The following is a 19,302-nucleotide window of genomic DNA, read 5'->3' as shown; positions in this document are numbered from 1 at the left end:
TTACCACCTAGGAGTTCTAAAAAAAAAAAAAAAAAAAAAAAAAAAAGCAAATGAGAAGAGTCCAGCTCCCTAGTGGAGGTGTGGAGCATGAGGAGGATGAAGCAGTGAGGAGCCCTGATGGAGTTGCCCACCCACGTGACTTGACTGTCATTTATGGCCCTAAAGAGATCACTTGAGTCTGTCCATGAAGACCCTGTTATTCTGGGAGACCTCACTGCAGCCTCAGGAAGCAGTTGTTGAGAGAAGCCATGCAGACTGTTCCACAGGGAAGTGGGGGAGAGGGGACGGAGGAAGGGGGAGGAGGTCAAGGAAACCAAGCGAGACCCAGGAGGCAAGGTGGTGGTGGTGAGACAGAGGGGCTGTGGCTGGCCTTGCAGCCCCCTGCAGATATCCCCTCCTGTATGGAAGAAAAGCATTGGGAGTATCACCCAGGCTTAACCCCACCATCCATCTTGTCTTCCCCAGTACAGTCCCTGCTGAAGTCTCCAAGGGAGGTGGGAGGGGCTGGCGGTCTCCCCTGACGTCAGCCTCGAAAATGAGGGATGTGACTCATCAGGGTCATTTCTAATATGGGACTATTCTAAGACTATTTTTCATTGAAATGTAGAAGTGGTTTGAACGTTTGTAGGTATCTACAATGCTAAAGCACCATGTCTCACCCTGGGGAAGAGGTAAGAAGAGTTGGCAAATGAGACTCCTCTTTAAAGAGACCTGAGTCCAGCCTCCAAGGGACAAAAACATAAAGTCCCACTAGAGACACCTGTAACATCAGGGCCCTTTCATGACAGAGCTATTAGGGATGCAAATGCGAGCTGACTAATGGTAAACACATGAGCAAAGCTGGGAGCTCTGGACTGCATGGTACTGGGAAAGGAATAGTAGAGGGGTTGGGGAAGGCCAGGAGTTATTTCTTCTGTTTACCTGAAGTGTAGTTATCCTTCCTTTTGATTTTGAGGGACCCTAAATGAGTCTCTAAACCAGAGTGCCTAAGTTTATTTGATGGTAGATACTTCTCAGTGAATCTGTGAGTTGGTTCTACAGAGGGGCTCTAACATAAACTTACCAACACGGCCTCCCATTCTTACATCTTCCCTTCCCTTTTGTCACTCACACAATCTCTAGCCTTCCCCTGCCCCAGATTGGCAAAAGAGAGTGAGGGAACATTTGGATACACCATGGATATCTTTGTGACACGGAAGTGTCTCAACACCTTACCCAGAAAACATGTAACCTTAGAGACTAAATTGGAGAAGTGTGTGTGCATGCATGGTCTTTTTAATTTTCGTTTGTTTGTTTCATTTGCCTGCTCCTTCCCCACCAGCTGGCCTTTAATCTTATTCACAGCTCTTGGGTCTTCTTTGCAAATAATCACTCTAACTTTTAAAAGCGCAGGAAGGGCCAGGTCAGAAAAGTGACTCAGCAAACCACATAGTGTCATTTGAAAATCTTTTTTCCTGCTTTAGAAACTGAATTGAAAATTCAGTCACTTGAGCAACCCAGGCAAAGATCCCACAGCCCCACAGGGGCCTTGCCTCCAGATAGGATTTGCTTTGGGTAAAATTCCTAAGAAAACTCTTCCCATCACCAGGTCAAATATCTAATCTCTGTCCCCTCACGAGCATCCTTCCCTGTCCCCACTTATTTTATATTATAAGGACTATAATTGTGTAACATGAAATTATTTCTAGTTGCACTTGGGAAATTGACTGTTTTAAGGAACTCTGTCCCAGGATGACTCGTTTTGAAAATGAAGAATCACCCCTCAATTTATCTTTAGTGCCAATTTGACTCAATAAAATTCACATCTACTTAGAGCAAGACATACCCATTTTCTGAAGGTGTGGCCCAGGCTCCTAAAAGGCAGTTTATTGTGTCTGCTTAGGACATTTTCCTGGTGGTTGTTTTATTTTAGAAGGGAGAAGTACAGCCCTGTTCTTATTTGGGTACAATTTGGGGCTTGCCTTAGATGTTTCTGTAAACACAGGACCATCTTATTCTGATTTTGTTCAGTAAAGTGACACATAAAAAAACTCAGGCACCTTGAGGTACTTAAATAAAGCAGTGGGTATATGAAAATCATGCCTATTACAATTTATACCTAGTGTTTGATACCTAATAAACAGTCCGTACTTGTTGAATAAACAAGAGGCAACATCTCAGAATTGTTTCCCTTGTAATCAAGAAGGATGTGGGAGAAATTGTGTGAATAAATATGCGCTATTCTCATAGAATGGATTTTTTAACATAGGGTACACCTGAGGGTTCCCTCAAATTAAAAACTTTCTGGCTAACTAGTGTGAAAACTACAATATATCTCACTACCCTGTCTCCTTGGCACCCAGTATATTTCTGCTTAAACAACAACCACCTCTGCAACCAACAGCAGTGAGAGAGTCTGAAATCTTGTCATTGGCCTTACTTGCCCCCCCTCAGCAGACTCCCTGCGGAACTACTGCAGCCCTCCCTCTCTGCAGTGCCCCACCTCCACCCCAGATTCCTGATGACCAGGATGCTTAGCTCTAGAAGCACCCAATTGTTTGCTGTCTCCACCCTTCCAAAAACAACCAGCTTTTCTCTCATTGAGTTTTCCCCCCATCAGAGCCCCCATCTGCATTGCGGTCTTTGAATCTGGGTGCCTCCCTTAGAAACATGCTCAAAATTCCCCTCCTCCAAGAAGTTGTTCTTGATCAAAATTAATCACTTATTCATGTCCCTAAATTCCCAGGTACTTTACTCAATAAGTATATTAATTGTAACTGGTACCATTATAGTTGTAACCGTGGGTCTGGTCCACAACCCATATGATATCTGCCAGTCCCAGGATTATGTATCTGAGGGAACCAAGACGTGGGTTGCTAGAAGGTAGGATGCTGTATCTGTTACTTTGTTTTACCTTGCACACGTTTCTTGATTATCCTCTCTCAAGAGACTAGATAAAGTGTATAATCTTTACTGGGCGCAGTAAAGTTGGGAACCCAGTATCCAGTCCTGTACACGGTGTTGTTGATGCCTGGCTAGTTCTCTGGGTTGATCTTTTGAACTGATTAGGATTTGCTTACCTGAGTCAGTTTTGCCACACAGGGTGGGTCCCCGGATATCCCCGCCTTGAGTATCCCTAGAAACAGGTGGCTGCCCAAGACCTCAAGACCCTGCCTCAAGACCCTGCCAACCTCCCGAACATTTCCTTAAAGGCGCTGAAATCCATCTCTCCCCACTTTAGACAGTTCTCTGAATGGAGAACATCCAAGGCCGCCGGCGAATCACAAATGTGTTATTTGGGAGGAAGGAATGCCCTACTGTAGTAGAGGTGCCTTTGCGCCTGGGGGCGGTGTTGCCAAAAGGGAGAAGGGGGTTGCTGGGAGGGGATGGGGGGACGCCGGAGTCAAATTACCGTCTTCTTAATTGCCAAGTGCCTGCTTCACTCTGAGCCTTGGACGATCTGCTCTATTCCCAGGCAGCCAGCAAGCGTAGAGTGCAGGCTTGGTGCAGTGTGTCTGTGTGTTTTAAATTTTATTGTTTTGGTTGCAGTTGTGTCTTGACAATAAAGGAATCCCCTCAGAAATGCTGCCCTTGGAGGCCTAAACACTAACCCACCCACCTACTGTCCTCTTCCCCCAACGCAAGGGAAGGTGGTGTTGCCAGACGCTAAGTGGGAGTAGCTCCTAAGTAGCCTAGACGCTGATTCAGGCCCGGGTTGTGCTGGACCAGAGCCAGGGAACTCCGGGATGACTCCCCTGTCCAAACTGTGGAAACCCAGCGTTACCACTCGACTCAAGAATTTGCTAGTGCCGTCGGTCTGCGGACTTTAAAAAGTGGAATGCGTCCCGCAGTGTGGAGACTGGGCTGGGCGAAGCCCACTCAGCTGTTTGTTGCGCAGACCTTTCGAGAAACACAAGATCGCTGAGGGCCCCTGGGAGTCCAAGAAAGAAAGCTCTTCATCTTGTTCCCCAACCCACAGAGCAGTGCGCCAAGTAGCAACTCTTTAAGCCCTGGACCACCAACCAGCCCACTCCCCGAAGACAGACGGGCTCGGGGCGTTGTGGCTTGATTTGCAGGTGGTTAGGTGGTTGTCGTCCGCAGCGGGAATGGACGCTGCGGAACCCTAGCGCTGTTCCACTCAGCCCTCCCTCGCAAAGCGCAACAGCTTGGCGTCGGGGAGCCAGGACTGCGTTGTTGGCGCCACAGCTGGCCAAGGTAAGGAGTGCATTCCCACCTGTCTCTGTCTCTCTGTCTCTCTCTCTCGTTCGCTCGCTCTTTCTCTCTCTCTCTCCCTCTCCTTCTGTGTGTGTGTGTGTGGTGTGTGTGTTGGAGAGAGAGAGTGCGCGCGCGCGAGCTGGGAGTAAGGGGGAGTCTGGTACTGCTGGGCTCTGGATTCGGACCAAGTCCTTGGCCTCATTTGTACCCCGTTGTAAGTAACTACGCCCTTAAAAATGAAAAAGTAAATTCTTATACTGAATATGCAAAACCACTGAGGATACGGATCTTTCCACCCCAGGAGATAACACTTTCTGGGGCCCCTCCGGTGAACGAGTTTTGTTGACACCGAGTCTTCTGCGGGCAGTAGGGAGATTATATAGGGGGTTCGATCTTTTCCCTGCCCCCTCCACTCGAGATGTTCCCGCAAATTCATCGGAGAAAACCTGAGCAGACTGGTGGCAGGAACTGCGGGACATAGGGATTTTGCAGAATGTAAAGTATGTTGGAAAGAGAGAATTCGATTTGATTGAAGTGTATCCGAGGCGAATTTTAAAAGATTAGGTGGGATCATGATTTTACAATCCCCTCCCGCTCTCCAGGGCTCCAAATTAATTTCTCCGCCCAGTGAAATCATAGGTCTTGGGAAGATGCCTAACAGCTGAGGTGGACTGGGTTTGTTTTTTGTTTGTAACTACCAAAAAGCAGCTTCAAGCGGCAGCCAAGTTGGTGCCGAAGGTAACTGTCCCCCAGTTTCTGTAAGGAAAGGAGTCGAAGGATGCCCCTCCCCCTCCATTCCGCCCTGAGAGGAAAAGCGCTACTTCAGAAGATGCGCGGGCTCGTGCTGGATGTTTCTCGCGCTCTCACTCCTGCACCTTACTCCCTTTTCACACTCCTGCACATTCCGTGCATTTGGAGCAGAGTAACAATCAAATTCAAAGAATGTTGATCCTGCCGCTGCAGAGGGCAGGGCTGGGCTGTCTTGAGTGAGTCCTCAGGAATTCCCCTCCCCTCATCCCCCCTTTTTTCTCCCCCTCCCGCCCATCCCCCAGAGTTGCGCAACCCACCCGCCCCCCGCATCAGCGAGGTGCAAATCAGGCCCCTTCCCAACTGCATCTCTAAATTTCAGGGCAGCTTCAAGAGAGTTGGGAGGGGGCGAAGGCCCTGCTTCTTCTAATTGTCGTTAGTTGTGAGCTCTTAGAAGTGACCAGGACTTTGCAAAGAGGGAGTGTCGAATGGAAAGCTAAGGCGCAGGTTGCAGGGAAATGTTTTGATCCTCAGATTGCTGGGATTTACTACCCGACTGCAAGTCTGTAGACACACGCACACAAACAGGCACACACCCGCACTCCGGGGCAGAGATACTCCGACGCAAGCTTGGCGCTCCGATCTCCGCACGTCGCTCCCGCTGCAGCCAGGCCGCTCCCCTGGGACTCTGGTCCATCACCCAGACGCTGGGGCGCGAAGACCACCCCACCCATGCCCCGTTTCCCGCTCTCTGGCTTTTGGGGCAGCCGGGGCGTTCACAGTCCAGAGGCCAGCGCACTCACCCCCTGCTGCCGCCGCCCGAAGGAAAGGCCGCTAGACTTACCCATGGAATCGGGCAGGGACATGTCGCTGGACCGCTGCTGAGTCAGGGACTGATGCATGGTGAAAACTGCCCGGTTGCCCCAGTCCCCGAAGCTGCTTCAAGCGCCCCCGGCTCTGGGCGCCCCGCAGAGCATCCTACTCCGCGGTTGCCTCTCTCGGTCCCTCCGAGAGCTGAGAGAGACTGCCTCTGGTTGCGAGCTGCAGCCCAAGTGCCGCCTCCCCCTCCCTTCCCCTCTTCTCCCTCCCTCCTCTTCTGCCTCCCTCTGCTCCGGGAGGCAGCAGCATTGGCGGTCCGTGCAGCCGCGTGCGCTTGCGCAAGACCCCCCCCTCCCCCTCAGTCTCCCCATCCTAGTTATCCACCTCCCAGCTTCCCAAGCCAGACAGGGAGCAGTTTTAGCCCCTTGGGGCCAGGGCTGCGCAGAGAAAGAGGGGGAAGCTTCAGTCTGAAGCCAACCAACCTTCTCTGTAGTTGGACAAGGTCTTGGGTAATTATCCTGTTCTAGGATTTATAACTGGGGAGGGGGTCAGAGTCAGAGGTTCAGAGCTGAGGAACACACACACACACACACACACACACACACACACACACACTTGAGCAGGTCTGGTCTTAGTGCTTCCAGAATGACATAATGGAGCTGGAGATGATCCAGAGAAGGGCCACTCTATAATCAAAGGGATGGTGTGTGTGTGGGGGGTGGAGGGGGCTGACATATGAAGATAGATTAAACAAATGCAGACTCTTTAGTCTAGAACGATGAAGGCTGGGAAGGGATGTGACCAGAGTGTATAAAATTATGCAGAGACGGAGAGAGGGAGCACAGCCTTATTCACCAGATCTGAGAATTCTAGAACCAACGGCCCCCAATCTTTAGCTAGAAAATTCAGCTAAAGTATGAGTCTGCGCCAGAACCCCAGTTTGTACTGTTCAAGTGCTTTTATATCAAGGATCTTATTTTCTCATCATAACAGCCATGCAAGGGAGGAAGAGGAGTTATCAATAACCCTATTATGCAGAGAAGGAAACTGAATCTCAGAGAAGGGAAGAAAATGTCCTGTGCCCACTCAGCTAGTAAGTGGCAGAAGTGAGAGCTAGAACCTAGATCTGTTGGACCTGAAGGTCAGTGTTCTTGCTGTGGTGGCTGAAAAGAACTTTTATTCTCTATAGTAAATGGAAAACCTAAGGAATTCATTAGCTCCAAAAGATGCAACAAGATGAAAATGCAAGTAGCTTTGGAAAGAGTGAAAGTAAAGTCATGGCTGACAGATCCACTGTGGATTACTAAGGGAAACTGGGGATGAGGTGGGAAAGTCACTGGGGATGAGGTGGGAAAGTCACTGATCTTGGAAGACAGCCAAGTCCTTCTCAAACCTATCCTTTTGTACCCCATTAGGATATTGGGCTAGAAGCACCTTGTGGTTGGACCAGAAGGTGGTTCGAATGTTCTCAAAACAACTGCAGAACAGAATGAGGCCTCCTTGGAGTGCCCCCAAGACATTTGTCTGGTGGCCAGGGGAGGTGGAGAGTGAGCAAACGGGTAACAGTGGGCTCTACCTCCCTCTGGAAACAGCCCTGGAAGCCTAACATAGCTAAGGGAATATACCTGTTTGAAGGTGCCCATTCTGTCCCATTGAGGAGCTCCCAGGCTCTGCTTGCCAGGTCTCCTTCCAACCATCTCCTCCTGATGGTTGCTGCAATCCTCTCTCTGTGCCCCCCATAAAAACCCAAATCAAATCAAGTATAAAACTATTCTAAGAGTCAATCGGATGAAGAAGAGTACTTGGCTCTTTCCAGATCTGCCTTGCTAATCTACTGTAAAGCTTTGTTTTTCTTATCCAGGAAATGGGACTGAAGGCACTTGCCCTTTCCCATCTTCTGAAGGAAGAAAATATGTTTCTTGAAGGTTAAAAAGGAAGCCCTTTGTAAAGAACTTGGGCACCCCAGGGGCCACGTTGAATGCTGTGTCAGGTATTATTAGCAGCCCTATACTATAGATGTGGTTTAGAAATCTGTGATATATGTCCTAGATAGAGACAAGATGCCTACTATTGTAGATGTGTGTGTCTTAAGCCTGCTTACCTTGTGTCAGGCTCTCCATAAGCTCCACAAAGGCAGAGAGAAATCCTGTATTTGTACTTCTGCAATGATTGTCTTTGAGTCCTGTTTACTTATCTCTTTCTCCTCTCATTCTAAATATCTCATACTTAATGTGGAGGACTCCTGCAACCAGCACTGATTTCTCAGGAGTGCTTGCTAATTAACATATTTTGTTTCTGTGAAAGTAGCCTGAAAGAAAAGAGGTTTTTACACAGGCTCTAAAGACTATTTAATACCTTCTTTAGAGATCCTTGGCTCCCCTATAGCAATCACACAGCGAGAGATCCCTAAAGAAGCCAAATAAAAACTTGTTACCATGCTGGTTTTGTTGGACAGATCGAGGCCTTTTCAATTCAGGGAGAAACACACTACCTACCAAATGATGCAGAGGGCATATGTAATTTGACCTTTATAATCCCAAAGACACAAACTAGTGAGGTACCTTTAATGGGAATGAGCTTTGCTTTCTCAACATCTGTATTCCTGAATCCTGCTTGAAATTGAACATTATTTTATAAAGTACTAGAGGAGCTGGCTATTTAAAAGAACCACATATGGTATGTTTGTTTTGTGCCGTCTCTTGGGGTGCCTTATGGGACTTGGAGCACAGCACACACTCAGTCAAGTTAAAAATGACTTTGAGACCAGTAGCAGTGACAATAGCAGCAGCTGCAGCAGCTCGCAGCTCTGAGAGTAGTCTCCCCAGAGATGGTGTATGTGTTTGGAGAGAGGATCGGGAAAAGGGGAGGGACTAGAATGGGAACTAGGGGGAAAACCCCCTACATTTTAACTAAGCCCAGTACATACACCTCTTTTCCTCCAAAAAAAAGTTTATTTTAACTTAGACTGAACTGGATGATTAAAAAGCAAGAGGCAATGTTTCCTGGGCTCCATTCTGATTTTCTTCATGTCAAAACACATGTGGAGTTTATACATAAATAGGTTTGTAATAAAACTTACCGATAGGCAAGCCACCTGGATGAAGAAACAGGTCTTTCATGCAAGTAAAGGCTACTGTAAAACTGCTTGGTTAGCTTTTGGTAAAAAAGAAATTATTAAAATGCCTTAAAATAAATCCTTTTCATAGCAAGCTTAATCAAGCATACAGTGATGCCCTAGGTTGCAAACTGCTTTATAGCATCAGGAAATGTTTGCCAGTGGGGCTGTAGCCTACTGCTTTCCATCTTCTTCAAACCAATGATGAGCACCCTCCCCAGAAACCTTCAGACCAGTAGAAAAATGCCAGATGGTGCTCTGGGTCTAACACATTCTCCCTGGGAAGAGCCATAGCATCCAATTATCTCCTTATTTTACTGACCAATTTGACTATTTAAATTACATAGTATACCTTTCTGATTCCAAATCTGGGAATGTGGGCTAGAGAAATGTCTACATGTATACACACACATACATGCATACATGCATATTTAAAATGGTGGCCATACAGGTATTCACAAGTGCACATACATATACACATCCCAGCTAGTGTCTCTATGCTCTGGTTATCACCATCCAACTCTCATTTTCCAGACTTTGGTTGATCAACAGCAGAGAGAAACTTCAGAATAATGGAGAGCCTCAAAGAGTCCAAACATCCCTAACTGAGGTTGGGGTGTGCCCACCAGACTACCTTATGTCAATGCCTAGTACTCAGTGCCTGCACCACAAACAGGTGAATCTTCATTGAGGAAAACCATAGTTAAGGGTGTTGCCTGATTCTCGTTGCCAGCTGGTCTTTTTCTTTGGGTACCAGGAAATTAATCATAGCTCCAGAGAACAGCATTGGTACTTGTCTTTACTTTGTTATTGATTTATTTCTATTTTGTAACCTGTGTTAGTTACCAAACACTGTATAATAAATGTTTTCCAATATCTGTAAAGAAAAAAAAACTTTGATAATATGATTTAAAATGAATGGAACATAATTTATTTACCATTTCGCTGTTATTGAATATTTTCGAGATTGCCAGTTTTTTAAGATTGTAAACAATGCAATGAACTAAACCTTTGCATCTTTTTCACCATAGGATACAACACTACCATGGAATTAGTGGTTCAAAAGTTCCAAACACATACTTTTAATTAAACATTTTTTTATCAACACACATGTAATAAAATGTACAGACTGATGTATTTTAACACACACACACACACACACACACCCTTGTAAACCACCCGCAGATTAAGATATTGAACCTTTCTAACATCCCAGATGGCTCTCTTGAGCCCCCTCCCCAGTCAATAACTCTCCCAGAGGTAACCACTATTCTGATTTTTATCATCAAGTCAGAATATTTTTAAGGCTTTAAAAATGTATTACCAAATTGCCCTCCCAAATATTTGTAGCAAAGCACATTCCCATGATCAGCATCTGAAAGTGTCTGGGTCCCCACGACCTCTTGATTTTACCTTGAAAAGGAGATGTTTAACACTGATGACACACCTAATTGCAGTCAGCTATAGGAAGGGCCAGTCAAGAAGCTGAAGTTCAGTTGGGCACAAGGCATCTAGTGGGAACCACAGATCTAGGAGGCAGAGGCCGAGGGTAGTACCAGGGTAGACAACACTGTCACAGCCCACAAGTACAGCCATATGCCACATAACGATGTTTTGGTCAACAATGGAACACAGATATGAAGGTGTTCCTATAAGATTATAATGGAGCTGAAGGCCGGGCGCGGTGGCTCAAGCCTGTAATCCCAGCACTTTGGGAGGCCGAGATGGGCGGATCACGAGGTCACGAGATGGAGACTATCCTGGCTAACACGGTGAAACCCCGTCTCTACTAAAAAATACAAAAAACTAGCCGGGCGAGGTGGCGGGCGCCTGTAGTCCCAGCTACTCGGGAGGCTGAGGTAGGAGAATGGCGTAAACCTGGGTGGCGGAGCTTGCAGTGAGTTGAGATCCGGCCACTGCACTCCAGCCCGGGCGACAGAGCAAGACTCTGTCTCAAAAAAAAAAAAAAAAAAAAAAAAAAACTAGAAAAAAAAAAAGAAGAAAAAAAGATTATAATGGAGCTGAAAAACTCCTATCACCTAGTGACATCGTAGTGCAATGTGTTACTCATGAGTTTGTGGTGATGCTGGTGTAAATAAGCTCACTGTGCTGACAATCACATAAAAGTGTAGCATATACAATTAGGTACAATCCATAATACTTGATAATGATAATGAATGACTAAGTTACTGGTTTATGTATTTCCTATACTATACACTTTATCATTATTATAGAGTGTACTCCTTCTACTTAAATATTTTTAAAAAGTTAACTGTAAACAGCCTCACACAGGTCCTTTGGGAGTTATTGCAGAAGAAAGCATTGTTGTCATAGGAGATGACAGCTCCATGCGTGTTATTGCCCTTGAAGACCTTCCAGTGGAACAAGATGTGGAGGGAGAAGACAATGATATTGATGATCCTGACCCTGTGTAGGCATAGGCTAATGTGTGTGTGTTTTGTCTTTGTTTTTAAGAAAAAAATTTTGAAAAGTAAAGAAAAAAGAATAGAAAAAAGCGTATGGAATAAAGATGTAAAGAAATAAAATATTTTGTACAGCTGTACAGTGTGTGTTTAAAAGTGTTATTACAAGAGTCAAAAGTTTAAAAAAAGTTTATAATGTACAAGTTACAGTAAGCTACGGTTAATTTATTGAAGAAGGAATAATCTTTTAAAATAAATGTAGTGCCCCCTAAGTGTACAGTGTTTATAAAGCATATAGTAGTGTGCAGTAATGTCCTAGGCCTTCACATTCCCTCATAGTAGGACACAATACTACCATGAGTCGACTCATCCAGAGGAACTTCCAGTTCTGCAAGCTCCATTCACAGTAGGTGCCCTATACAGGTGTACCATTTTTTATCTTTTATACTGCATTTGTACCGTACCTTTTCTATGTTTAGCTATGTTTGGATACACAAATACTGACCATTGTACTACAACAGTATTCACTACAGTCACATGCTGTACACATTTGTAGTCTAAGTGAGATAGGCTATGCCTTATAGCCTAGCTGCATAGTAGGATATACTATCTAGGTTTTGCCTGATAGCCTAGCTGTGCAGTAGGATATACTATCTGGATTTGTGTGAGTACACTCTATGATGTTTGCACAAGGACGAAATCACCTAACAACGCATTTCTCAGAAGGCGTTCCTGTCATTAAGCAATGCATGACTATACCTTAGAAACTTCCAATTGCTCAGGTGTTTTCATTGTCATATTCATTATTATTGTCTGGTGCAAATACTCAAAGTCTTTCTTATATTTAACCTTTACAGTTTCTATAATGATCACTTAATTATGTCTGATACATAGTTGGCATTTAAATACTTTATTTATTTTTATCTGTTGCTTCATTCTACCTACTAAATAAGACACGACACAGTAAAAGTTCCCAAAACTGCAGAGGTGCTTGATGCAGCAAAGTACTCCTGCTCCACAATTCTACTCTCCACAGATAACAATGCTTTACAGGTTTGAATGCATTTTTCCACATTTTTTCTTCATGCATACTTTTACCTTTGTTTGTTTATTTTGAGAGTTAAATACTCTAAAAAGCATTTTAAAAGTAAACTTGCTAAATAATGAAATAATAAATATTTTTATTAAGCCTTGTAAGTTGCATTTAATAGCTTTCAAATACACCACATCAAAGTCCATCTTCAATCAATCAAACCCAATAGTAGTTCCTTCTTGCAAAATAAAATTCCCTCCAACTTACATTATGATACCCACTTAGCTATCATGGGCAGGAAATGGAAACTACATCTCCTTTCTGATCACTATTGGGTAAGGAAGAGTATCAGGACAATTACATAAAAATGAATATAAATAAATGATTCTGATTTCAAAGTACATTGTTTGGAAGCATTAACAAAAACAAAAATGATTCAGGTATACATACTTTTACTGAATTTTTGATAGGAAAGCTCTGAAAACAGTCAATTTTCTACTACAGAAAGGAGGTAGTTTATTTTTAAGATTAGTCTTTGTTTTCCACAGAATTTCACGTATTCCTAATTTGAAGCCATAAAACAGCAGCAGAGAACCATAACGCATGAATCAATGAATACACTAGGGACATGGTGATGTTGAAGAAGGCTAGATAATTTTTTTTGAATTTCAAAATAAATGTAACCGAGGTTAATAACCACAAATATTAAGGTTAGAGTGAGATCAGTCTATAAGAAGCATAATTAACATTTTATACTGCAAACTATTTACTGAAGGAAAACATCCATACAGAAAAATTCACCATATGTATTACTTTTAAATCCAGGGAAAGGGAGAGGAGATGAGTAGCCTTAAGCCCACAGGAACTGGGTTGGGGATCATTTGGGGAACCTCACTGTTGAGATGCTATGATTTACCTGCCAGAGAAAACAGTTGGTAGGGATAGTAGAATAGGATTCAGTTAAGCTGTTTCCTTCCTTTAATTGATGACAGAGCTCAGTATATCCTTCTCCCTTATCCCCATCAAAAAACATTCATTAAACACCTAATTAGATGTGACATTGTTGCAAGCGGGGAGTGCATGTGTCCAGCTGCTTGGTTCAGGCTTGCACTGAAGAGGATTTCTGTGTTCAGTAGTTCTTAGGAATCAATAAATTTGCTACCAGTTCAAACTGCTGCACAGAGCCTTTAAAAATGTTTACACTCTGTGACCCAGTAATTCCACTTCTGGGAATCTGTCCTAAGGAAAGAGAAATCTCGACTAAGATTTATGTGCAACAATGTCCATGACAATGTTATTTATAAGTTAAGAAAATGGAAAAAAAAAAACCTGAAATGACAAAAATTAGGAGAACGATTAGCTAGATGATACCATAACCAAATGATTCCATATGTTATATAGCTATTTAAATTGTATTTCAAATATTTAAGAACACAGAAATATATAAAATAATGAGTGCAAAAGTAGCCTAAGAACTGCATGTATAGTTTGATCCCATTTTGTTTAAAATTGTACATATATACAGAGAAAAATGACTAGAAGGAAACTCAAATATTCACTGTAGTTATCTCTGAGTAGTGAAATTACAGGAGATTGGTTTCTTTTTTATACTTTTCTATATCTTTCAAATACATTCAATGAGCATGTATTATTGAAAAGCACAAACTACTTCAAATTCTGTTTTACAAATGAATTAAACAGGTGAATGTTTAATAAATTGCACTGTGTCTGTCCTGCAGTGTGAGCCTGGGGCTGCCCAGGACCCACCTACTTTGGTCGATCTCTCTCTCTCTCTCTCTCTCTCTCTCTCTCTCTCTCTCTCTCTCTCACACACACACACACACACACACACACACACACACACACAGCTCTTCTGTCAGTCTTTCTTGCCTGAATGCTAGTTTCAGGCAACATGTCACCTCTCTCAAGGGAATTTTTACTTCTTTTTCATTGTATGATTAAGGCTTGTTGGTGCTGGCAGGTGGGCAAGTACTTTTTCTGGACTGGCTTTGCCGATGCCCCTAAAATTACACCGGTAGGGGGCTGTCTACCCTGTGGATTGCCTGGAAGGAACAGCTTTCTGGGTAACCGATCTGTCTAGGAAGATAGAAGAAACTGCCTAGATGGGAGGAGAGGAGGAAATTTGGAGGTAAAACAGAATAGAGAGAGGAAGAAAAATCAGCAACTGTGCTTATTAGAGAGGATTCCTTTGGTAAGGCTATATTTTAGTGTGTTACTGTTTATAAGAAATACAGTTCAACTGGACCTGCAAGAAGTTCTACTGAAGGTGAAATGCACCTAAATTCATGCCCACTGCTCAAATCTGCTCAGGAGGCTGGAATCCTGCAATAACGAGAAAGGGGCTGTTCAATAAAGGCTATTATCCTTTAACAAACACCCAACATTACAAAAGTAAAATATGCACACAGATTTCAAACAATACAAAATTGTATAAAATAAAAAGCGAAATTCTTTCCCTCCCCAGTGTCATTCTTCAGAGGTAACCTCTATTCTGATGTATATTTTCCCAAGATTTTCCACTTTTCCTATGTATATATAAGTATACGCATACACACATACAGTTACACACATAGTGAAGAAAAATGGAAGCAAACTATAAATATTATTCTGCAACTTACTTTTTAAGAAATCCAATACTATTTCATAAATACATTTTCCATGTCAGTATATATAGGTTTGTCTCATGTTTTTTAAGCTGCTGCCTAACATTCCATTGTGCGAATGTTTCAACTTACTTGAAGAACCCCCATGGGTGGACATTTAGTTTAGTTCCAGTTTTTCATAGTTACAAGCAATGTTGCAATAAACATCCCTTTACATATACCATGGAATCAATTTAAAGGAAAATTTTCTTTCTATCAGCTGTGCATTACCTAACCATTTGCAATTAGTTTCCTGGGCTCTGGAGAACAGTTTTTAATGGCTATGCGAAATGTTCTGTAGTGTCCCAAATGATCCGAGGCATCCCTTCCAATTAAGTTGCAGTCTACTACACACTGCATTTTAAATTACATTATGCTTTAAGGACAGGGCACTGTCTTACATTATTGATACAGTGTTATAATGTTCTGTCTTAGTCCTTATGCCCTAGACTTGAATGGGCACCGCCTGAAGAGAGTGGGCAGTCAGAGGCAGCTGGTACATGTCACCAAGGGTGGCCCAACTCCGCCCAACACAAATATGTGATTGTCCCTCCTCTGATTACATCCAGCATCTTTTCACCACTTCTGGCAGGAAAGTACAACTAGAGATAAGGCACTTTATTTGCCACCTACCAACTTGGGGGAAAGGAAGATGGGACCACTTACACTAACATCTGAATTGGTGCAGGAGACCAGGCTGCTTTCAGCCCCTCTCCCATCCTGTCTGCCTCCCCTCACCCAGGTGTTCATTGTCTCCAACATGTTCTCTGGCTGTTTGCAGGCCTTTTCTTTGACATCCTTCTTGGACATGACCTCCTTAGCCATTGCCTGCACCGCCCCCCCATCAAAACACATCTCTTTTTAGAACTCTCAATTGACAGCATTCATTTGTGTTAGCAGGACAGAAAGCACTTAAGGCGTGGCATCAGAAGACCATTTTCTAGCCCTATGTTTTTGACCAAGTCAATTAATCTCTTTGAGGCTCCATTTAGACATCTGTAAAATGGGGATTATAGTGATATTTTCTTCACATAGTGGATATAAAATGAAATGAAATGACATATTGGAAAGTACATTGAGAGCAAGAAAAAGTGCTCTGAGATTGTAAAATGCCATTATTACTTATGAATTCTTTCTTCCAGGTAAACCAGTTTTATTTTATTTTGATTAAACAAGGGATTTCTGAAGACTACAATGTTTTCACTGAGAGAAGTGCTTATTACAGTGAAAATGTCAGGCAGTGCGAGCAGGCCAGTGGGGAAGCTATTTTGAGACGGGAAAACTCTTTCAGACCTTCAAATCCACATATGTAGGGGGGCGATGGTATCACCAAGACAGAAGGCTGACCAGAGTCCTCCAGGTAAAAATACCAGAAAGGTCTCTGGTACAGTTTGCTCTCTTCAGGGAGAGAAAGGTTGGGTGGAGGGGGATGAGGACAGCATGGATTTCTGTGGGCTGGCCTGAGGACCTGTCCTTCCTAGGGAGATGTGTTCTAGCAACTGTTTGGTGTATTTTTAAAGGTCAGAGAGGCTTTGGCTCTATAGGATGGAGTGGCTGTGACACCTGATTAATGTCTGTGCAGTACTTTCCAGAATGAAATTTAATCAGCAGAATGATTGCAGCAAGCAGCTGCCTGGAGGAAAATGATCCTGTTCTAATGGTGGCTTGTTTGATATGTTGGCATTGTAGTGGGGCACGTACATTATTAGTCCAGCCCAGGGGGCCCAAACTAGGATACTGGATCAACTAGTAAGGAAATACAACAAACAGCAGCACCCACTCCATGGCTCTGTGTAAGGTCATTACTGTCAGATTGTCAGTTCCTCCCCACTTCAAGGACCCTTACTGTCAGCCTCCCTCCCGCCCCCAGGATCTTCTTTGTCAGCTCCTTTATCCCTCTCCTATCATTATCCATTCCCTGAGTCCCTTCAGATCCATCACTCCCACCCTGGCTTCAAGGCCTTCGCTGACAGCTTCCTCCCAACACACTCACACATGCACAAGTGCATGCATACATTTCTCCCCTATCTCCATGGGTGTTCTCAAGACTTAAATGAAATGAAAAATGACCTCTCCTCACAAAATGACTGGAGTCTTCTGATCTAATTAACAATTTTTGAACTATTTTTCCCATCAGAAGCACAGAGGTTATTACACTGCCTTGCAAAAATTCTGTAGTCAGTATTATACTCCCTAACATCTAGGAAATACAGTGCAGACCTATGTGACTGCCGTGTCCTACCACTCAAATGACATTGGGTGCATTTCATCCAAGCTGAGTATGCTGAACTTTGCTCACAGGATCTGTGGCATAAGATGTTTCCCAGTAGTAGAGAAAATCTGGATGAGCTAGTTACAATTTCTTGCAGGTATTTGTTTCCCTAGTTTGAAAAACTTTCACCAAATCCCTCCAGAGTGTACCCTAGGATCACCACAGGGATCTGACTCAGGATGGGGCCAGTGCTTGGAACTATTAAGGTCACAGTTTACAGTGGAAAAAGTAGCTTTCAGGACCAAAAGAAACCAAACTGATAGGGCCATAACAACCCTTTCTAAATTCAAAGAAAGGATAGAGTAGTCTACTGCTCTGTGGGCAGTTGAGAGTGCTTCAAGATTCCTAGGCTTTGCCTGTGGTACCACCTCTGGGCTAAGGACACCATCAAGAAAGTAAAAACTGACAACCCACAGGATGGGAGAAAAAATTTTAAAACCATATATCTATATATCTGATAAGAAACTCTCTCTCATACATGTACATATATATATATAATATGTTATAAACAGATGTAATGTACATATGTAATAAATCAGAGGTTAATTTATAATAGGAATTGGCTCATATGATTATGGAGGCTAAGAAGTTTCATGATTTGCCATCTGCAAGCTGGAGACCCAGTGGAGAACCAGAAAAGCTAGTGGTACAATTCAGTAAGAATCTGAAGGCCAGAGACCAGAAACACGGATGTTGAGTGCAGGAGACTATGAGTGTCCCTGATCAAACAGAGAGTGAATTCACTCTTCCTCTACCTATTTGTTCTATGTGGGCCCTCAGCAGATTGAATGATCACCCTATGTGGGTGAGGGAGATCTTCTTTACTCAGGTTACTGATTAAAATGCTAATCTCTTCCAGAAACACTCTTTCACAGACACACCCAAAACTTCTACCAGCTATCTGGGCATCCCTTAGCCCATTCAAGTTGACAGATAAAAATCATGCTAGGGAAATGCAAATCAAAACCATGAGATACACTCATGATTGTATAGTTAGGAAATGCAACAAACAGCAGCACCCCCTTCATGCCTCTGTGTAAGGTCATCACTAGGATGAATGTTATAAAGACAAATAATAACAAATGCTGGAGAAGATGTGCAGAAATTAGACCCCTTATACATTGCTGGGTGGAATGTAAAATGATTAGAGCCACTCTGTAAAACTGCAGTTCCTCATAATGTTAATTACGGAGTTAAGATATTTCATAGATATTCCACTCCTAGGTATATGCCCGAGGGAATTGAAAACATATGTCCACACAAAAACTTATAAATGAATGTTCATAGCAGCATTATTCACACACACACACACACACACACACACACACACACACACACACACACGTCTCCTGTTCTGTTTCTCTGGAGAACCCTAACTAATACACCTAGTGACTAATGACATTGAGCATTCCTTCATTTGCTTATTGGTCATTTGTGTATCTTTGGAGAACTGTATATTCAGACCCTTTATCCATCTTTTAATTGGGTTATTTGTCCTTTTGTTATTAAGTTGTAACTTTTTAAAAATATATTCTACATACAAGTCTCTCATCAGATACATGATTTCCAAAAATTTTCTCCCATTCTGTGGGTTGTCAGATTTTACTTTCTTGGTGGTGTCCTTTTAAGTATGGAAGTTTTAGCCGAGGCGGACAGATCATGAGGTCAGGAGATCGAGACCATCCTGGCTAACACGATGAAACCCCGTCTCTACTAAAAATACAAAATATTAGCTGGGCGTGGTGGTGGGCGCCTGTAGTCCCAGCTACTCTGGAGGCGGAGCTTGCAGTGAGCCGAGATCACGCCACTGCACTCCAGCCTGGGCGACAGAGCGAGACGGGTGCAGCACACCAACATGGCACGTGTATACATATGTAACAAACCTGCACGTTGTGCACATGTACCCTAGAACTTAAAGTATAATAATAATAAAAAAGTGGAAGTTTTAAAATTTGATAAAGTTCAATTATCTATTTTTTTCTTTTGTCACTAGTGCTTTTGGTGTCATGTCTAAAACTCCATTGCTTAATCCAAAA

General features: G+C 43.3%; 1 protein-coding gene across 2 annotated transcripts in view; it reads right to left on the bottom strand.

Moving 5' to 3' along the window:
• TMEM255A (transmembrane protein 255A) overlaps positions 1-6,016 on the bottom strand; it is a 51,935-nt gene extending 45,919 nt beyond the window's left edge. For both annotated transcript variants that reach the window (XM_008019451.3, XM_008019452.3), the window contains exon 1: positions 5,786-6,016. In XM_008019451.3, the coding sequence (XP_008017642.1) occupies positions 5,786-5,843 (58 nt within the window). In that variant the 5' untranslated portion in view covers positions 5,844-6,016. The remainder of the gene's footprint in view (positions 1-5,785) is intronic.
• Between the last annotated feature and the right edge of the window lie 13,286 nt (positions 6,017-19,302).

This window comes from Chlorocebus sabaeus, chromosome X (genome assembly GCF_047675955.1).
Source record: "Chlorocebus sabaeus isolate Y175 chromosome X, mChlSab1.0.hap1, whole genome shotgun sequence".
NCBI lineage: Eukaryota > Metazoa > Chordata > Mammalia > Primates > Cercopithecidae > Chlorocebus > Chlorocebus sabaeus.
Note: the sequence above shows the minus strand (reverse complement) of the source record. Positions and strands in the feature narration are given on the sequence as shown.